We start from the raw sequence: 21,649 nt of genomic DNA, 5'->3' as shown, positions 1-21,649 counted from the left end.
AAGTCACTTTAGAGTGTTTATGGTTTTAGCACTTTGGGGGATGATGGAACACTACTCCAACGTCTGTTATCTCTGTCACTGAGCACAGCAGAACCAACCATTGGGCAGGCTCTCTCGGAACATGTTACAGGCAGCACAGTACCGTAGTATTCTGTGCAAAGCGTCAGTCAATTTCAACACACGCTAATTGGTCCCCTGAAAAATAATGAAAACCAGAAATTTTCCTGAATTTATAAACCACCAGCCACCCTGCACAGGATGCAAAAAGTGGACATGTCCGGGAAAAAGAGGACCTTTGGTCACCCTACAATAAATGAATAAAAGTGATCTGAGGTGGGTAGTACTAGTAACGCGTTACATGTACTCCGTTACATTTACTTGAGTAACTTTTTGAGAAAATGTACTTCTAAGAATAGTTTTACCAAGCAATAATTTTTACTTTTTTCTTGAGTAGATTTGTGAAGAAAAAAACGCTACTCTTACTCTGCTACTTTGGGCTAAACAAGGGTCGTTACATTTTACCTCTTTATTCTACATATTAGATTTACTTATTTATTTTTGCTAGCGATGCCAAGAGTAGCTTGACTAATTTCAATAAGATGTCGCAACAATAATCACATAACTCCATGAAACCAATCGGACGCAAGCTTGCCGTTCTATGATCACACCAGCCTGTTCAATCACATGGCGTCTTTAAAGCACCAAAATGAAGTATTTGACATAGAGCGCTCCCCTGAACATGACTCGAAAGCGCAGATTTAAACCCCACTCCCAGTTTTTATTTGGCACCGAATGATCACGGAAAACCGGAGATAAATGATCATTTTAATTCTATGATAGTAACTGAAGGAACTATTCAAACCAGGAACTATTTTTTCCACTAGAGGGCACTCATGCTCTTTGGAAGAATAATGCCTCATTTCTGTTTTTTTTTCTCTCGCTGGAATTCAATGATTTTTATTTATCTATTTTTTGTATTTCTTTGGCTCAATGTGGTTACGTAATGGGTTACTGTACATTATCATTATAACAACAGTTCATAAAAAATAATTTTAAAAATACTACTGTTTGAAAAAAAAATCAAACAAAATATTTACTTAATGTTACTCATTACTTGAGTATTATTTTCACTGGATACTTTTCACTTGTACTTGAGTAAATTTTTTGGATGACTAATTTTACTTTTACTTGAGTAATATTTTTTTGAAGTAACACTACTCTTACTTGAGTAAAATTTTTGGCTACTCTACCCACTTCTAAAAATAATGAATATGTTAGGTCCATGATTGCATATATCTGTATCGTTTTGATATCTGTATAGGATTTTTTTAGTTGGACAATATCGGGTTATTGGTTAAAAAGTCATGATCGGACAACTCTAATATTTGTTATTAAGAACTGTTTGCAATTCCTTTCACCTTGACCAGTACGAGTTTGAGTCAAACAGGTGCAAAGCATGATGGTGACAGCAGTATGCGTCGCCGTAGGTATGATGCACTCTCTTGGTAATCTTTTGGAATAATAATTAAAAAAAAAAAAAAAAAAAAGCAATCTTGATTCTGAGTTAGAAAAAGAACATGCTTCTGGTGATAAAACTGCACATTTCACGAATCATCTTTTATAGTCAAGGGAGGTGCTCACCAAAAAAGCTTTAGACACATTTGTGAACAATACGTATTTAAAGTATGCCCAGCAATCTTTGAGTCTTTCAGTCACAATACATTCACATTAAACCGGGGGTCAGCAACCCACGGCTCTGGAGCCGAATGCAGCTCTTTAGTGCTGCCCTAGTGGCTCCTTGGAGCTTTTTCAAAAATGTTTGAAAATGGAAAAAGATGGGGGAGGGAAATATATTATTTGTTTTAATATGGTTTCTATGACATGACAAACATGATTCTAATTCATAAGTATTGTAATGAAGTTAAACTTGAGGCACTGCAGGGAAAACAAACTATTTTCTGCACTATAAGGCACGCCTAATAATGTGGTGCGCTTTATATATGTATCAATTTTGAGCCGCAAAAGGTCTCACAGCAACTCTGAGCGCAGCTCCATCTAATGGATGCATAACGTAACCTCAGCCTCTACTGTAGTCTCTATCAATGCCATCTTGATAATGCCTTATGTACACTGCTGGCCAAAGGTATTAGCACCGCTGCAATTCTGTCAGATAATGCTCAATTTCTCCCAGAAAATGATTGCAATTACAAATGCTTTGGTAGTAATATCTTCATTTATTTTGCTTGCAATGAAAAAACACAAAAGAGAGTGAATTTTTTTTTTTTTTTTTTGAATCATTATCATATTACACAAAGCTCCAAAAAATGGGCCGGACAAAAGTATTGGCACCCTCAGCCTTGGTAGCACAACCTTTAGACAAAATAACTACGAACAACTGCTTCCAGTATCCATCAATGAGTTTCTTACAATGCTCTGCTGGAATTTTAGACCATTCTTTTTTGGCCAACTGCTCCAGGCCTCTAAAATTTGAAGAGTGCCTCCTCCAAACTGCCATTTTCAGATCTCTCCACAGGTGTTCTATGGGATTCAGGTCTGGACTCATTGCTGGCCACTTTAGAAGTCTCCAGTGCTTTCTCTCAAACCATTTTCTAGTACTTTTTTAGGTGTGTTTTGGGTCATTGCCCTGCTGGAAGACCCATGACATCTGAGAGAGACCCAGCTTTCTCACACTGGGCCCTACATTATGCTGCAAAATTTGTTGGTAGCCTTCACACTTACTTCACATAATGCCATGCACACGGTCAAGCAGTCCAGTGCCAGAGGCAGCAAAACAACCCCAAAACATCAGGGAACCTCCGCCATGTTTGACTGTGGTGACCGGGTTCTTATCTTTGAAGGCCTTGTTTTTTGCCCCTGTAAACTCTATGTTGATGCCTTTTCCCAAAAAGCTCTACTTTTGTCTCATCTGACCAGAGAGCATTCTTCCAAAACATTTTTGGCTTTCTCAGCTAAGTTTTGGCAAACTCCAGCCTGGCTTTTTTATGTCTCTGGGTCAGAAGTGGGGTCTTCCTGGGTATCCTACTATAGAGTCCCTTGTCATTCAGACGCCGACGGATAGTACGAGTTGACACTGTTGTACCCTCGGACTGCAAGACAGCTTGAACTTGTTTGGATGTTAGTCGAGGTTGTTTATCCACCGTCCGCACAATCTTTCGTTGAAATCTCTTATCAATTTTTCTTTTCTGTTCACATCTAGGGAGGTTAGCCACAGTGCCATGGGCTTTACACTTATTACAGGAACATTCAGGTCTTTGGAGATGGACTTGTAGCCTTGAGATTGCCCATGCTTCTTCACAATTTTGCTTCTCAAGTCCTCAGACAGTTCTTTGGTCTTCTTTCTTTTCTCCATGCTCAATGTGGTACACACAAGGACACAGGACAGAGGTTGAGTCAACTTTAATCCATTTTGACTGGCTGCAAGTGTGATTTCGTTATTGCCACCACCTGTTATATGCCACAGGTGAGTAACATATGTTGTTAATTACACAAATTACAGAAGCATCACATGATTTTTTAGAGGGTACCAATACTATGGTCTGGCCCATTTTTGGAGTTTTGTGTAAAATGATAAGGAATTTTTTTTTTTTTTAATTCCATTCTCTTTTGTGCTTTTTCATTGCAAGCAAAATCAATGAAGATTGTAATAGCAATCATTTTCTGGGAGAAATTGAGCATTATCTGACAGAATTGCAAGGGTGCCAATACTTTTGGCCAGCAATGTATGAAAAAAAGTTTTAAAATAGGTAATTCGTTGAAGGTGCGCCTTATAGTGCGGAAAATACGGTAATCATGAAGGCTCATTATGTATTTGTAGCCAATTTACCGGTAGTTATTTTGATAATGGGCTAATATAGCTAATATAGATGCATACGACATGTGTTTCCTTCATTATAAGGCTTATATAATGCTTTTAATTTTTTGCGGTGCCAGATATTTTTTGGGGGGGGGTAAAATATGGCTCTTACAATATTAAACAATACTACTTGTTAGTAAAATAAAACAATATGGAGCATGGCTGACAAGGGTGGGGTAGTACGCATGCGCGGTACGATTTAACCCCTTTCTTGAGTCTTGTCTTCTGGGATCCTCCTGCAGAAATCCAAAAATTTGAGTAATTGTCTCAAATTGTGGCACACGTTTTCAATTGGAGCATTGTATATCACACTGTAAACGTTATTCACCACCGATAGAAGTAGTCTGACAGGTGCAAATTGCCCCTGGGCGTCGACTGTCCATTGAGCATCCATTCATTCTTTCACCGGCTGCTGAGCTTTTCCAGCCTTGCGAGCTAGCGTTAGCCGAGAGGGGACCACTGGAGAAATACTCAAAATGTCAGGTTACCAAGGAAAAAAGAACATTCCTCGAATCACTGTGAGTATGTTCTTCAACCAACCGTTTCCACTCTAACGTAATGTCTTTTTTTATCTTCTGCGGTAGGCTGGCTAACGCATAGCCGTCATATGCATCATATTACCACGGACAGCAGCATCATTTTTTTCAGTCGGTTTTCATGCATTATACTTTTGCATGGGTGCAGCGAGCATTTTTATGTGTTATTTTTGTTGCAAATGTGAACTGCATAGCGTACTACATGTCGTGACAGTCAAATAATAAAGTCTATGTAAAGTAGGTCACTGGACACCACCCATCCAAAAAAGCCTTAATCTTGCAGCTGTTCGAGCCACATTGATGGAGCAATATCGACATAAAATAATGGTGTTTTTGGATTGCAGCGTATTGCATTGGCATGTTTTAACACCGCAGGGAAAACTGCAGTGCGTCTACATTCTTGACAACAGGTAGCTGTCAGGTGTAGACAGTTCCAATTCCTGATCTGACACGTTTACTGCATACTTCAGAATGTGAAATGATTTTTTTAATGTAAACATTATAGTAATGAGTGAAATAATTCCAACGTGCTCATACTTGTCTATTGTATACAGTAATAAAGAGGATGAGGGTCTCGATTAACTCCCAAATGGACTTGGCCTTTTTGGTTGAGCACAAAGCTACAGTATTCTTCTATGTGAATGGCAATGGCAAGACCAGTAAAACACAATAAATTCATTGCTAGATTTGTAGTGTTCTGGCATTGGTCTCACTGGTACAGGAACTAACACAAACTGGATTTCTTTGCTGGGTTAATGAAAGAATGTACTTTTCCCTTTATTGTTCCCTTGTGTGAGGCTTAGTTTTTGTTTTGTTTTTGAAACAGTATAGCAAGAGACTGAATTAAATACGCAAGCTTTGCTGTAGAGATCGACCGATATAGATTTTTCAGGACCGATACTGATTATTAGTAGTTAGGCCAAATACTGATTTTTGAAGCCGATATTCATTTGCTGTAATAGTGTTAAAATTGGCGTAAAAAAATTGAATAATGCAAACACTGAACTTCATTGAAATGCTTAAAGCTTGTTTAATGAATCGCACAAGTAGAAAATAATAGTTCCAGAAGTGCCTGAATTTCCTAAACTCAGAAATATATCTTATAAAGTTGAATAAAAGGTTAAATAAATACAGTGTTTCACAAAAGTGAGTACACCCCTCGCATTTCTGCAGATATTTAAGTTTATCTTTTAATGGAACAACACTGACAAAATGACACTTTGACACAATGAAAAGTAGTCTGTGTTCAGCCTATATAATATGGTTAATTTATTTTCCCCTCAAAATAACTCAAAATATAGCCATTAATATCTAAACCCCTGGCAACAAAAGTGAGTACACCCTTTAGAAACTACATACATCCCTAAATGTCCAAATTGAGTGCTGCTTGTCATTTTCCCTCCAAAATGTCATGTGAATCGTTACAGGAGTGCTGTCAGCATTGCTGCATAGATTGAAGAGGTGGGGGGTCAGCCTGTTAGTGCTCATCAGACCATAGGACATGGTTCCAGTAATCCATGTGCTTTTTTGACATGTCTTCAACAAGCTGTTTGCGGGCTTTCTTGTGTACCGTCTTCAGAAGAGGCTTCCTCCTGGGGTGACAGCCATGCACACCAGTTTGATGAAGAGTGCGGTGTATGGTCTGAGCACTAACAGGCTGACCCCCCACCCCTTTAATCTCTGCAGCAATGCTGACAGCACTCCTGTAACGAGTCACATGACATTTTGGAGGGAAAACAAGCAGTACTCAATTTGGACATTTAATGATTGAAGCCGATACATTTGTGCACATTCTTATTTGGCTGACATCAGGCCTTTGTTATGACGCTGCGAAACAGGCAAACGATTTAATACAGTGGTCAGACTGATATGCAACGGCTGGTATCTGACAGTGCAACATATTAATTTGGGATGTCCCCGATCGGGTGCAAATGATAAGGTTTTTAAGATGAAGTCAGCAACAAAAAAAAACAGGGTTAGAACAAGGATATTGTCAAAAGAAACTAAAATAACATATAAATGTTTCATACATACAACACACATAGAAACTATTTGTCATGGGAAGCTAACGTTAAGATCATGCAAGAGTGATAATATCAATAGTAGGGTGACCATATTTTGATTTCCAAAAAAGAGGACACTCTGCCCGGCTTTGAGATACTTGAATGTTACTCAAAGTTCACTATAAGTGCCTATATCACTTTAATATACTTAAAGTGTTCGTCCTGCGTCTGGATAGAAAAATTCAGTTTTATTATTAAAAATAAATAAATATTGCCATATAGTATGTACTATGTGGCAATAATTTTTTTACTCAAAAGGTTACAGGTTACTCAACAGGCTTTATTTTTCCCAAAAAATAATCAAACAATAAAAACGCAAAAAAACAAAACAAAACAAAAAAAAAAAACACAAATAATGATAAAAAATGATAATACAATGCAGACCCATGGAAATGTATGTATGTATACAGTCTGTGACTGGGCACGCATGCGCAAATGTGTATCCAATGTAGAGGTATTTTCGACTTAATTACTCTTTTGGGTACATGAGCATTTGATTATACAGTATATTTATTGATCTTAAAAAAAAAAAACTCTTAACAAATGGGCAGGCTGTCAGAGGCAGCACAGTATCGTAGTATTCTGTGCAAAGTGTCAGTCAATTTCAACGCACGCTAATTGTGAAGAAATACTCCTCCGTGTCAATTTGGAATTTCCTTTTATTAACATAGATGATGGAACCCTGAGCCATAAGAAACACAACTACTAATATGATATTAACATTCAACCAAATACACAAACGCAGAACAATTGCTACTCGACTAATACAATATACTCAGGGGTACACATATCTTTTTTGCCCAGGTTCTTAGAGGAGGACCTGGAGATGTGACTTGGTCCTCATTGAGCTTGAGAGCCGACCCGCCTGATGCGATAAAATATGACAAGCTTTACTTACAGCCAATTACCTTTAATTAATTATATTAACAATTAATGCTTGATTATCAAGTGGCACAACAAAATTGCCATTACTTTGAAGTGAAATGTAAAGAAATAAACATAAAAGCACTAATTCAAAATAAAGGGCATTCATATGCGGCTCCCACATTAACTCCAAGTCTTTGTAAAAGTGGGATGTCCTCCTCATAAGAGCTCATTGAACGTGCATGTTTAGCTTTGTGAAATGCGAGCAAAAACACGTTTGTCAGTGCATGGCGCTGTTCTTCAATAATTTTTTTCCGCCACTTGTCCATAGGGCGAGTGGGGTCCTGTCTGACATCGATAGTTTGCTTAATTGCCACATGCTCTGTTTTTTTCGTGCTTTTCAAAGTTTGGATTGCTAAAATTCTTTGACCCTACATAAAATGCGCTGCTCTTATTAACGACATTGGGATTCTCACGGCAAATGTTGCACAACATTTCCGTGCGAGCATCATTTGCATCTAGCCATGGTACCTCAAGCAACCACTTTTTAGCAAAAGTCCTTTTTTCCGGTAGCTCCGGTGACGTCTCTGTCGTCTGTCTGTGTTTTGACCGGGGTGGGGGAACACGGAAATAATTACTCAGTGGGGCCTGCCTCTTTGACATTTTGAGAAATGATTTTCTCGTGTTCGCCGCAAATACAGTGGTCAGCTATCGGTACGCAAAAGCGTATGGAAGCCGTTGAGGGCCAGTGCGTTTGTCTACGTCCAGTATGCTTGCACGCATGCGGACCACTTATGTGCACCCCTGAATATACTGTATCTCTGTGTACACATATAACCCAATATACAACAGAAGACACATGATGGACATTAAAAGGAGATAAACTTCGGTTCAGTTCTTCCTTTGAGTGGATGGCGACGTGTATAAAACACACGGACACGTCCAATGGCTTCTTCGGTGGAGGCTTTTTATTAACAAAACAGAACCAGCGTGGGACACTGCCACTCAACACGGCGCTCCCGCGCACCTTCAACACCTGCCCCTTTCTCTTTCTCTCTTTTGCTGTGCCCAATTTCTTCTTCTGCGCTATATTTGTAATGCCACTCATATTGAAAAAGGATAAAGACCCCTTGGGGATGCCGGTAGCATAAACGTCTCTAAGAACTACTCCTTCCCCCCTACTAGTAGGAGCCACATCAACACAGGCAGGTGCTGCCCCCCAGCAGCCGGAGGGATTCTCTTCAAATTGGTCCTGTGAAAAATCATGAGGTCCTGTGAAAAATCATGAAAACCAGACATTTTCCTGAATTTATAAAACCCAGCTGGACGATACCGACAGGACGTGAAAAGTGGACATGTCCGGGCAAAAGAGGACGTTTGGTCACTCTAGTCTATAGTATGTGTGAAGTATGGAGATTTTTATTTTCTATGTTTAGGATTAGTAATCGCCGGTATTGGAAGATCCTCAAAATTAGGACACTTGAACTTAGTTGAAAAAAATATGTGATCAAGGAAACCCTAATTTTACCCTTTTGGATTTGTATCAATACATTTTTATTCATAATTGATTAAAAGGCAGTTTTTTCGTTCAACTACGCAGAGTGCAAAATTTGTCACTAAAGTCACACTGCTATTGGCCATCTGGACAATTCATGCTGTGACAGTTGACTTTTCAGTTGCTTGTCATCACTTTGTGAAAAATATGCCACCAGTCAACTCATGCCTCAGTCTCAGACCCACCATGACCTCATTGTCTGTACCTTACAGAGTGATCGCCTCCTCATAAAAGGAGCAAAGATTGTGAATGATGACCAGTCCTTCACGGCTGATATCTACATGGAGGATGGAGTCATCAAGTAAAAGTTTTCATTTTTCCTTTTACTCTATGAATACATTGTCATAATTGTCCAATGAAAATGATTTGTGTTGACATTTTTTAATTGTATCTAAAAAATATATATATCAGCTAAAAAACACAGTATGTCATATAAACAACAGCGACTTACATGGTGGTGTCTTCTTTCTAGTTTTTGCCTTGTACATTTTTGTAAATCTCAGTTTTTCCTTTTCTTCCAGGCAAATCGGTGACAACCTAATTGTCCCTGGAGGAGTTAAGATCATAGAGGCTCACGGGAGAATGGTGATGCCCGGTGGCATTGACGTGCACACTCGATTCCAGATGGCTGACCGAGGCATGGTGGTAGCAGATGACTTCTACCAGGGCACCCGGGCATCCCTAGCAGGAGGCACCACAATGATCAGTAAGATGTTCATCGAGCATAGAGCTTCTGTGTGTTTTCAAATGAAGTCCACAATCCCCGTCATGGAGATCCCAACATTGTGTGTGTGTGTGCATGTGGATAGGTGTTTGATAGCTTACACACATTAAATCAAGCCTTATTTTTGGGTATTTTCTAGTCGATCACGTGGTGCCGGAACCTGGCGTAGGCTTGGTTGAAGCTTTCAAGCAGTGGAGAGAATTTGCTGACAGCAAATCCTGCTGTGACTACTCTTTCCATGTGGACCTCACCGACTGGAAAAAAGGCACTCAGGAGGAGATGGAGACCTTGGTGAAGGAGCATGGTAAGCAATCAGCATTCAGGGTCTCACCATTATATTATTTCCACAGCCACAATAAACCTAATCAAGTATTTGTGTCACGAAAAGCACACGTTTTTCCTTGTTCAGTCCTTGCATGCTGTTAAGGCGTTTTCTCCAGACTCCCATTTCTCCTCTTTAATATTTTTTGTTTGTTTTACTCTTCCCCCTATGCTCTGGGTTCTGCTTCTTTTGCTCTCTTTTTCCACTTTTTTCTCTCATAAGTTTTCTATCTTCAGGTGTCAACTCTTTCCTGGTCTATTTGGCCTATAAGGATGTTTTTCAACTTTCTGACGCTCAGGTATGCTTTGATCTTGGATGAGATTGGCGAGGTCTTCTCTTTCCACTGAATTTGCATGTTTGATATCAATGTGCGACTTATGCTAATGTGCTAACTAGTCTTCATTGTGTTTTTTTAGATTTACGAGGTGTTCAGTGTTATCCGAGACCTAGGGGCCATCGCTCAAGTGCATGCTGAGAATGGTGACATCATTGCCGAGGTAAAAATATTTACTGTAACTTTTGGATTATAAGGCACAAGTGACTGTAAGCCACACCTACCAAATTTTACAAGAACACATTATTTATTCCTTTATAAGCCGCAGGGATATTCACACCTAAAGACTACTGTTGTCACGATACTAAAATACTCAACTCGATATTGAGAACTACTTGAAACCTGAAACCATTTTCGATACTACATAAATAACAAAACAAAAATTGTTATTTTTTATGAACTCCCTCAGTGCCATCGACGATGATCGACGCACAATCATGTGTCTCTTGAAAACTGAATATTTAATACTCTTTAAAAAAAAGTGTATCACTAGTAGATGTTCAATCCATTTGTTCAAATGGATTGGACATCTAGCGTCGTCAATGGCAGCTTACAAGGAAAATACAAAAATGGCCTCCATCAAGAGTAGTCCAAAATCAAATTTATCCCTTGACAAACAAATTTCTGGTGACCTACTTTTGCAGTCAAATATCACATTTGGATACAACTTTTCAGTATTGATATTTTTGACAAGCGTACTACACATTGACATTGAAATAAGGTCCAAATCTTGGGCAATTCAACAAGGAAAATGGCAGCTATTAGCGGCATAGCTTCAGCAGTGAAACCAAATGCTGGTTAATAAGCTAGCGGGCTAATAGCGAGCTAACCGGTGGGGGTGGAGGGAGAATCGCCGAGCCTGCGCCGTTTACCGTTTCTCTGCCGTGTTGAAATGTTATCTGGCGTTCACTCCCACTTCCCAACGTGAAAGTAATGCTCGAAACTAACAGAAAATCGCACCGGCGTGACGTCAAACAAGTCTGAATGCAACAAAGGAAAGCAGGCCCCTCATATATTGTTGTATAATGAAATACCAGATATTACACCTGCTTAATATGTCGTTTGAATATCGCCATTGCGATGTGCGCATGCGCAATAGTGTTATTGCAGGATGTGTGATTATTGTTATTATTTTTTGGAACACGTAAACTTTTGGTTTGCTTCATAAAAGCAGCGAGTGTGCCCAGACAGGGCTTCCGGTATCCCTTTTACATACAGTAATCTTCATCATAATTTATTGAATAAATAAATACAATTAAAGTAAATTGAAGCACCTTAAAACTTATAATGCAACAATAAAGAATTACATAAACTAGGATAACATTTTTATAATGACAAATATCATAAATTGTTTAAACAATAAAATATAAAAGAATAAGAATCCAAATATAAATGAGAAAAATAAGGGGGAAACTCAGGAAAAACTATCTAATAAAATACTGAATGCAGTACACTAATACAGTACAGTACAGTACAGTACATCAAGTAATTTGGTGAAAATTCCTCTATTTTTAATATTGCGATCTCGCAAACCCCCAGAAAGTCACAGTGTAAGGTTTTTCCAATATCATTCAGACATACCAGACATACATACGGTAACTGTAGAGATTGACCATTTAGATTAATTAGACCTAATAAATAACAAAATTAAATGACAAATAATATAATATACTTACCATCAAAGCTGAGAGGTGGTGGACAAGACACTGTTACGTAACTTTAAAAAAAAAAAAAAAAAAAAAAAAAAAAAACAGCTGGGGAAAAAACAGCTAAGCGAGACAAGCATCAAGAAGTCAAAATCACGTAAGTCGGGTACATGGTAACCCGAGCACTACCTGCATAAATTTCACTGGACTATAAGATTCAAAGCGGAGAAAAAAAGTAGTGGCTTATGTTCCGAAAATTACGGTACTGTTTAAACAGTTTACTGAAATTTGGAAAATGTTGTTTCCATTTGGATTTCATAGGAGCAGAGACGAATTCTCGAGCTGGGTATCACTGGGCCTGAAGGTCATGTACTTAGCCGTCCAGAGGAGGTGAGGTGGTTTAAAATTGAAATGGCACAGGCAAACAAAGAAGTTAGGAGAAAATGGAGATATATTCTGTTGTTGTGTGTTCATGGCAGGTGGAGGCAGAAGCTGTCAATCGCTCCATCACCATAGCCAATCAAACAAATTGTCCTGTCTACATCACTAAGGTGATGAGCAAGAGTGCTGCTGATGTCATCGCTCTAGCCAGAAAAAAAGGTATGTCATGAAAATTTGCGAACACATGATACTTGGTTTTTGCAATGACTTCTCCTGTCCGATTTCATAGGCTCTGTGGTTTTCGGAGAGCCCATCTCGGCCAGCTTGGGCACAGATGGTACCCATTACTGGAGCAAGAACTGGGCCAAGGCTGCGACCTATGTCACATCTCCACCACTCAGTCCTGATCCCACCACCCCTGATTACCTCAGCTCTCTCTTGTCATGGTTGGTTATAGAATCACAGATGGCACGAAATATACTTGTGCGCTTGCTTGTAAGACAAACTTCAGTATTAGTGCTCTTACATGTTTTTCTGTGATATGAGCTGTCACCTGATCAACCAACCCTTTTGTGCTTCAAGCCAACATTTTATTGAAAAATGAGCTTCTGATATGCCACTATTCTAGTAAAATGGGTGAAAAGGAGAGGCGCACTCGGCCGTCTATTTTCAGCTGTTTATTGAACTGGACATGCAGCCAAACAAATACAACATCAAAACTCGCCCTACTATACTGCTCAGTGTGTGTGTGTCTTTAGGCTTAATTTCACTTCTTTTAAACAGTTTATATCTTTTCATAGTTTCTACTTAAAAATAAGTGCTATTTGGTGTTACCCTCATTCTCTGTCAGTGACTGGCCTTGCAAACCAGACTGTACTTCCTGATTCATTGATTCATCATGCAGTACCGTCTTGCAAACGTCTTCCCCTGTCATCTGATGTTCGAGACAATAAGAAGAAAGAGGCGGGAGCTGCAGCAACTATCTGGTTGAATACAGTGTCGGCAGGCAAAGCGGTTCTTCTAGACAGTTTAATATCTAATATAAATACACTTAATTTCCTCATTAAAAGAGGAGCAAAGAACAAAAGGCCTTTTTTGACAGAGAGTGTGACGAGAAGAGCTACGAATCGTTCAATCAGCAGCCGTATATTTTTTTGAAGGTTCCTCCCATGGACGAGATCTTGACTGGATTTTTCCCAGATTCATATGTGGAATATATTCGTACAGGATATATCGGACAATCAATTTGGCGTGCCAGGTTATCCATTGACAGCAGTCGACATCCAATCCATTTTGAATGGGGAGAGCCAAGTCACTATATACAATACTGTATATACATACATGTATAATGTATGTGTATAAATATACTTTGTGTGTGTGTGTATATATATATATATATATATCGCGGAAAACACAGGTGTTTGGCCAGATTTCAAAATTGTCCTAAATGCATGTGTGATACATCATTGGAAAGCTTAAAATTTCAATTTTTCTGAGGGAAGAAAATTTTTATGGGAAAAAATAATTAAAGCCCTAAACCCTAACTCAAGGGGGGAAAGTGAGAAAGCATAATTAAAGACACCATGATTTTAACGAGATATTATTGCGTACTTACCTTGTTTCAATCCAAAAACTCAGTGCAACATGTCTCACCGAGTGTCAAGACACAGCTATGAATTGCCACAGCTGGACTTTTTGGGGATTTAAGGCAAGGCAAGGCAAGGCAAGGCAAATTTATTTATATAGCACAATTCAACACAAGGCAATTCAAAGTGCTTTACATCACATGAAGACCATAAAAATCACATTTAAATCAACACAACGTAAAAACCAAGACAAAAGATCGCATTTAATCACAGAATAAAAATAAATAAATAAAAATTAAAAAAAAAATAATAATAAAGCAAAAACTACTACTACTACTAATCATTGAAATCAGCAATGGAGATAAGCACAAGAGGAATAGAAGGCAGGTAGATTGAAATATATAGACAGTTATGGATATGCAGTGCTAAACAAAAACGGTTTTAGCCCTGATTTAAAGGAGCTTTAAAAAGGGTTGCAATGCAGAAATCGCAGACATCAAGGAGTGGTCGAGATTTTCTTTTTCAGATATTTACTCTTTTAAATGTTTCTTTTTTTCAATTTTTCTTTATTGGGATCGATTATTATCTAAAATATCAGGGAAAATGCGACAGTAACAAAAATCAATTAAGCGATAGTTATGATTAGAGTTGTGCAAAATTTCTGATTCTTAGATTATTCGCGATTCGGCCGCGGAAGATTCGAGAACGATTCACAAACATCCAAATTCCGATTATTGAAATATGCCAAGTAAAGTGGAAGTAAAACACACTCAGCGCGCCGCGCGGTCTTCGGGACGCAATGAGGAACGGAGCGAGAGTAGCTAAACATCATGCTTCTCATTACCCGGCCCCTCAGGTAATGCCAATGCTCAACTCACGGCTCTAGCTCAACTCATGCCACGAGATAAAAAAACACAACAACATACCTGACAGCTGCTACAAAGTACATCCACATAATGTTACAGTAGAGATCATTTATATAGGACTAGATGCAATATAGATTCGGTAGCGTTAGCAGCTCATCTACAGAAAGTTGGATGCGGGCCTTAGTAAATGGCCGCCATCTTAAAGCAGTACACTTCCCTGCAAGGCTGTTGTAGCGAACCTTCCAAGCGAACCTAATTAACTTTTTATCTAAAATACTCCTAAATCGGTAAAATATTGACTTGAATCTATCTTTAAAATAATTTTAAAACTTTCACATGTCGAAAGTAGACAAAAGGGAAATTATGGAATAACGGGAGCAATTTTAACAACTTTAACGGTTGATTCACAACATTAAATTAATTGAATGTAGTTTAAAGCTGCTGATACAGAATGGGGACTGGAGTTTTTTATTTACTGTTATTTTTGTATATTTGTTTACTGTTATATGTTAACTTGATACTGAAATAGTAGTTTGGTTTAGCCTGAGAGTAGAGAATCGGAGCCTTGGAATCGTAATCGTAATTGAATCGTTAGGTGGCCAAAGATTCCCAGCTCTAGTTATGATGTAGATATCTGTGACCTATTTCTACACACTATTTTTTCACTGTGACGTAATTTGTTTAAAACTTTAAAATATGCGAGTGAATAATTTTATAAACGTTTTTTTTTTTTATCTAAATATTGGACATCACTAATGATTCTAAGCTAGAAATGATAGACATTTTGAATAAAAAAATATAATTACTTCTTTTATGGCATGGTGGAAACAAAAGTGGTTGCGTGGTGTCTGTAAACGGGGGTCTCCAGGGTAAAACGGACAAATTAAAAATAGTTCGGGGGCTTAATGCGCCATGAAACTGCCATGGCAGCATATAGACATATTGCTCTATCAAACACAACAGTTCTTTTGCCTTAAAATACAGCGGTTTATTTTAAAGAGGGGTGCAAGAGCAGAAACGGCATTTTCAGCATTGTCTGTTTTTATAGCCTTGTCTGTATAAATTATATATATATATGTGTGTGCGTGTGTGTGTGTATATATACATAAATTGTATCTAAAATAGAGACAAACTAAGCATTTAGATACATTTCCTGAGGCAGGCAGAATTGTTCAATATTTCTGTTCACCTGAAAGAAGACTTTTGCTTTCTGTCCTATTCAGTGGGGATCTACAGGTGACAGGTAGCGCCCACTGCACTTTCCAAACATCGCAACGAGCAGTAGGCAAAGATAACTTCACCCTCATTCCGGAGGGCACCAATGGAACTGAAGAGAGGATGTCTATAATCTGGGACAAATGTGTGGTAAGGGTCAATATTCACTCAGCAAATAACCCACCTCTATTCATGTGTGCTCAGACCTTCCCGTGATGTTTGTCACCAGGTGACTGGAAAGATGGATGAGAATCAATTTGTGGCAGTGACCAGCACAAATGCAGCAAAGATCTTCAACCTTTTTCCACGGAAGGGCCGCATTGCTGTGGGCTCTGATGCTGACCTTGTTTTGTGGGACCCAGATGTCACCAAGATCATCTCAGCCAAGAACCACAACTCGGTATTTGTTTAGGCATTTTACATGAATAAATAGGGCGCCACAGTGGACTAGTGATTTCCTTATCCGCCTCAGAGTTCTAAAGTGCGGGGTTGGTATCAGCCATTATTGAATGTATTTCTTCTCGCTGTCCCCAATACACGAATGAATGTTACACAATTTAAGACTCTCAATTGCCTCTATGTGTCTGTGTTTGAATACCAGAATTTTTGGACTATAAGGCGCACCTGACTATAAGCCGCAACCCACCAAATTTGACACGAAAACAGTTTTTTCATAGATAAGCCGCACTGGACTATAAACCACAGCTGTCCTTACTGTATTATGGGATATTGACACCAAAAGATATTAACCGGTAACACTATGTTTGACAGCGGCATCATTGAGACTGTCATAAGATCAAATGAACCACCATGAAGATTTGAACTAATTGGCTGCAAAGCTTCATTTTTCAAAAAGCTTCATTTGGCCATCACTGCTCCCTTGGGGGAGACAGTCAACCTCTGCTGCCACCTGCTATCAACACTGTTGTTGTCCAACATGCCTCCTAACATGCAATGCAGTGCTACAGATGTAAATAATAATCAAAATTCATGTTCTATGCTAATTATGTCTTCAGTTACTTTTCCAGTTGTTTCAATAATTGCTAGTAATGGTATTTGGTAACACTTTATTTGACAGTGGTGCCGTAAGACTGTCATGAGACCATCATAATTATGACATGACACTGCCATGAGTTTATAACAGATGTCATTTTGTCATCAGGCACATCTCACTTTCCCTTTTGAATGGGATGTAAAGATCCGAGATGGACATAAGTGGAGGTAGTGACATACCGTATTGGCCCGAATATAAGACGGTGTTTTTTGCGTTGAAATTAGACTGAAAGAGTGGGGGTCGTCTTATATTCGCGGTCTAGACATTATACCCATTCACGACGCTAGATGGTGCCAGATATCAATGAAGTGATGTTCTGTCATGACAGATCTCAGCTACTCTCAAGTTTAACCAGTTTGCATTATTTTATTGCAATGTCTTTCCTTATTCAGATTTGTTTCAAGACTACAGTTACAGTTAGACTTGACTTTGATGGTTAATGAAGTTATTGCAATTTTGTTGTTTTATCACAATAGATTGGTTTATTTACATTTCAAAAACCAGAAGCCATTAATTTACAAATGTGATTGCACTTTAGTTTACATATTTAAATGTTCAGATATTAAGATTTGAATGAGGCAAAACAACATGCTTTTTCTCTCAAATATATTGTTATAATCATTTGTTTCAGATGGACTGTAATTATTTTCTGTATAAAAATTGGTGTTCAAAAAGTCTTTTTTCAAACTTGACTCTTGAAAAAAAGGGGGCCGTCTTATGTTCGGACCAATACGGTAATTCATAATGTCTTGAATGCCCATGATAGTGTCATTTCATAATTATGACTGTCTTATGGCAGTCTTATGACGCCGCTGTCAAAGAAAGTGTTACCTATTAACCCAAATAAATCAACAAATAAGCCGCAGGATTCAAAATGAGGGAAAAAAGTAGCGGCTTATAGTCTGAAAATTACTTAGTTTTCTGTTTATACTGGACTGTCTCAGAAAATTAGAATACACAATATTCTAATTTTTTGAGACAGTCCTGTGTATATATACAGGACTGTCTCAGGAAATTAGAATACACAATATTCTAATTTCCTGAGACAGTCAGGAAATTAGAATATTGTGTATTCTAATTTCCTGAGACAGTCAGGAAATTAGAATATTGTGTATTCTAATTTCCTGAGACAGTCCTGTATATATACACAGGACTGTCTCAAAAAATTAGAATATTGTGTATTCTAATTTTCTGAGACAGTCCAGTATATGCCCTACGATTGATTGAAAAGCCACCTACCACTCCTCTCTCCTATTAGGCTATAGAGTACAACATCTTTGAGGGCATGGAGGTCCGTGGAGGTCCTCTGGTGGTGATCAGCCAAGGTAAAGTTGTGCTGGAAGAAGGCAGCCTGCACACAACGGAGGGCTGTGGGCGCTACATTAGCCGTAAAGCCTTTCCAGACCACGTGTACAAGAAGATTAAGGCTCGTAGCAGGGTACGTCCACATGGAAAGCATGACCTTACACAGTGTTTCCCAAACATGCCAAGTAGTCAGTGCCCTCACACAGATGCATTGATTTGATCATTCAGCTGACAGAGTTGCGTGGAGTCCCCCGGGGTCAGTACGATGGGCCGGTGTGTGAGGTGATTCTTACTCCCAAGGTTTTGTCCTCGGTCTCTGCTGTTAAGACCTCGCCTACCAAACAGCAACAACAGCAACAATTCATTCAGCAACCAGTGCGCAACCTCCACCAGTCCGGCTTCAGTCTGTCAGGTAATCCAACTATGGTCTCTGCAGCCATTCTGTTTTACTTGCAGTTGTTTTGTGAATACTTGTTGTAATGAATGTCGTTGATAGGTGCCCAAATTGATGACAACGTTCCACGGCGTAACACCCAGCGCATTGTGGCTCCCCCTGGAGGAAAAGCCAATATCACCAGCCTCGGCTAAGCTTTTTTTGCAAATGCACCAAGGTGCTGGGAAGCATAGGACTGGCGGTCCGTCACTCTTTGCTTGCCCTGCAATACACCTTTTCATTGTCACTCACTATTATGTTGTATTTAACATAAATGAAAACACTATTAATTTAATCCAATACGGAAGATTCAATGGAATTGAAGCTTGCTAGACATTGAAACTTTTCTCGACTTTAGACTTCAGTCAATCTATTGTAGGACCAGCAGTTTTTTCCTACTGCTTGAGTGTGCGGAAAACCTCCTTAGGTCAGTTCTCAATTGTTGTTTCAGTATTTGTGTTCTTGTAGAAAAGTTCTTTTGTAATCACCAGAAAACAAAGACGAGAATGTTTTTTTTTCCTGCTGTTTAATTTAACTTCTCATCTTGGTCTTCCTTATGTGTTATAGTTGCACTTTCCGTTTTAATTTCCATTTAATTTGTTTTGAAAAACGTAATTTATCGAATGCACTGAAAGGTAAGTTAATGGTATTTAAAGGTTACGTTTAATACCCTGTATTTGGCACATGCACATTTTTTTTTCTCTTTCTCATTTAAGCTCTCTTTTGATCTTTTGCCATGTCAACCTTGATAAGTAAATGATGTGTCTGCTGAACACTTGAGGATACAGACACCGCAAAGTTTGATGTGAGGTTTTGAGAAGACCTTTTTGCATCAGGTGCTAGAAGAGCAAGGCCAGTATGTAAATGTGAAGGTGTTAACTGTTCCTGCATTCATACTAAAATTGTCTTTGCTTTGGAGTTAGCACCCATTGATCAGTTTATCCCACTTCGTGACACATTTATTTTGCACCTGTACTAATCCAAATGATACACCTGTATGTGAGCTTGCAAGTTTTTTGTGGAGTGTCTGTTTTTAGGTTTAATTGAAATAGCCCCTGCCTGTTCACTAAGATGTTGATAGCACATTGTATCTATGAAGGCTCATAAAAAAGTGATCTTTGAGACCTGATGGAACATTGCAACATGGATGGTTGTGTATTTAGAACTCTCCCTGCGTGCTGATGATGTGTCCACTTCTCTTTGTGTTTGTGTTGTGAACCAAGTACCGGAAAGCCAGTTCTTCTTTGTAATACCTTTACTTATTTATTGCCACCTGTTTGAACTGGAGCCACAGCAAGTGGTAAGTTCTAGTTACTGTACATCCCTTCATTGCTTGTGAAGTGAGTAAGTATGCCAGGCTAAATGTGAAGAGGATTACATTATTTTGGCAGGGTTCTTGATAGTGTTTATTGAGCTGTAACATGCAACGCAGGTGTTGTCCCACTTAATGTGATATTGAGTCATGTACGTATACCTTGTTGGATACCAAGATTTGACGGGGCACAAATCACCAGTCCTTTCTGCATCCTACTTGACCTGTGTTGACTTCAGTGGAGTAAAATATTATGAATAAAACTTTTGGTTTTTTTTTTTTTTTTTTTTTTTTGTATAATCAAAAACTATTTTTAGGGCGTAGTACAAAATTTAGGGATACATTTTGCATTGTGAGCAAACTGCACAAAAATTGCATTTTGAACTCAATGGTTGTGTAGATAATTTTGGTTCACTCATGAGTAGGCCTAATTATTTCCACTCGGACTCTATTTGTTACAATGGGGGAAATGAATGCAAATTTGTCTAGCTTGTTTCCTCAACATAAATGATCTACTATGCTAGCAACACTGAGCATGTCCGGAGGGAGAATCATCTTAACCGCATTTTCGCCAGACCTCGCTCTCATATGCTGGTTGGGCTTCGCGAGGGCATACTCGTAAAGAACAGCATTTTCGGCACATTTTACGCACTCTTCACTAGGGGTATGACAAAATATCGAAATGGTGATATATCGTGATACTTTGTATCCCAAAAGGTTATCGATATGCTCCTACCAAGAATCGAGATTAGGGTTGTTCCGATCATGTTTTTTTGCTCCCGATCCAATCCCGATCGTTTTAGTTTGAGTATCTGCCGATCCCGATATTTCCCGATCCGATTGCTTTTTTTTGCTCCCGATTCAATTCCAGTCATTCCCGATAATTTTTCCCGATCATATACATTTTGGCAATGCATTAAGAAAAAAAATGAATAAAACTCGGATGAATATATTCATTCAACATACAGTACATAAGTACTGTATTTGTTTATTATGACAATAAATCCTCAAGATGGCATTTATATTATTAACATTCTTTCTGTGAGAGGGATCCACGGATAGAAAGACTTGTGACTTTGTATATTGTGACTAAATATTGCCATCTAGTGTATTTGTTGAGCTTTCAGTAAATGATACTGCAGCCATTTAACTTCAGCCCAAATGCATGATGGGAAGTGGAACCATGACTGTGCGTAGTGCTACCAATTGATATATCTTCTCTGCGTTGGGAAATAACTTAAGGTGTTAAGAAAAAGATCAATAGCTACCTTGCTTCCCCACAATGCTTCCCATGATACTTCTAATCGCAGGGAGAGGGACTGTAAGGCATTAGCCAATTAAAAAAGGCTCCAAAGGCTGCAAAAATTCTCTCTACTCATTTTACGCTGGCTTTTATCTCTCTATATAGGTTAACCGGCTCCATTACAGATCGAGCGCGACAATGCGTGAGTGGGTTGTGCAGCAATATGCATTAATTGCATTAAATATTTTAATGTGATACATTTTTTTAAAAATTAGCTACTGCCGTTATCGGGATAAATTTGATAACCCTACCTTAAGCCTAAACTAAAGACTCTGG

At 38.6% G+C, this 21,649-nt stretch overlaps 1 protein-coding gene across 1 annotated transcript; it reads left to right on the top strand.

The window, feature by feature from the left end:
• Positions 1-4,076: 4,076 nt before the first annotated feature.
• dpysl2a (dihydropyrimidinase like 2a) lies at positions 4,077-20,352 on the top strand. Its single transcript, XM_057832586.1, has 14 exons — positions 4,077-4,392; positions 9,105-9,193; positions 9,414-9,598; positions 9,756-9,920; positions 10,175-10,236; positions 10,355-10,435; positions 12,240-12,308; positions 12,398-12,518; positions 12,589-12,745; positions 15,975-16,116; positions 16,196-16,366; positions 18,279-18,458; positions 18,554-18,737; positions 18,822-20,352. The coding sequence occupies exons 1-14, from the start codon at positions 4,351-4,353 to the stop codon at positions 18,911-18,913; spliced, it is 1,740 nt and encodes a 579-aa protein (XP_057688569.1). The 5' UTR covers positions 4,077-4,350; the 3' UTR covers positions 18,914-20,352.
• Positions 20,353-21,649: the final 1,297 nt, after the last annotated feature.

The sequence above is a fragment of the Corythoichthys intestinalis genome, chromosome 3 (genome assembly GCF_030265065.1).
Source record: "Corythoichthys intestinalis isolate RoL2023-P3 chromosome 3, ASM3026506v1, whole genome shotgun sequence".
In the NCBI taxonomy this organism is placed as follows: domain Eukaryota; kingdom Metazoa; phylum Chordata; class Actinopteri; order Syngnathiformes; family Syngnathidae; genus Corythoichthys; species Corythoichthys intestinalis.
Note: the sequence above shows the minus strand (reverse complement) of the source record. Positions and strands in the feature narration are given on the sequence as shown.

What these genes read in the sequence shown, in the direction of transcription:
- dpysl2a (XM_057832586.1), top strand. Translation starts at nt 4,351, where the DNA reads ATGTCAGGTTACCAAGGAAAAAAGAACATTCCTCGAATCACT. An exon ending in ATGGAGGATGGAGTCATCAA is followed by an intron (nt 9,194 to 9,413) that starts GTAAAAGTTTTC and finishes CTTTTCTTCCAG; the next exon opens with GCAAATCGGTGACAACCTAA. An exon ending in CAGCCAAGAACCACAACTCG is followed by an intron (nt 16,367 to 18,278) that starts GTATTTGTTTAG and finishes CTCTCCTATTAG; the next exon opens with GCTATAGAGTACAACATCTT.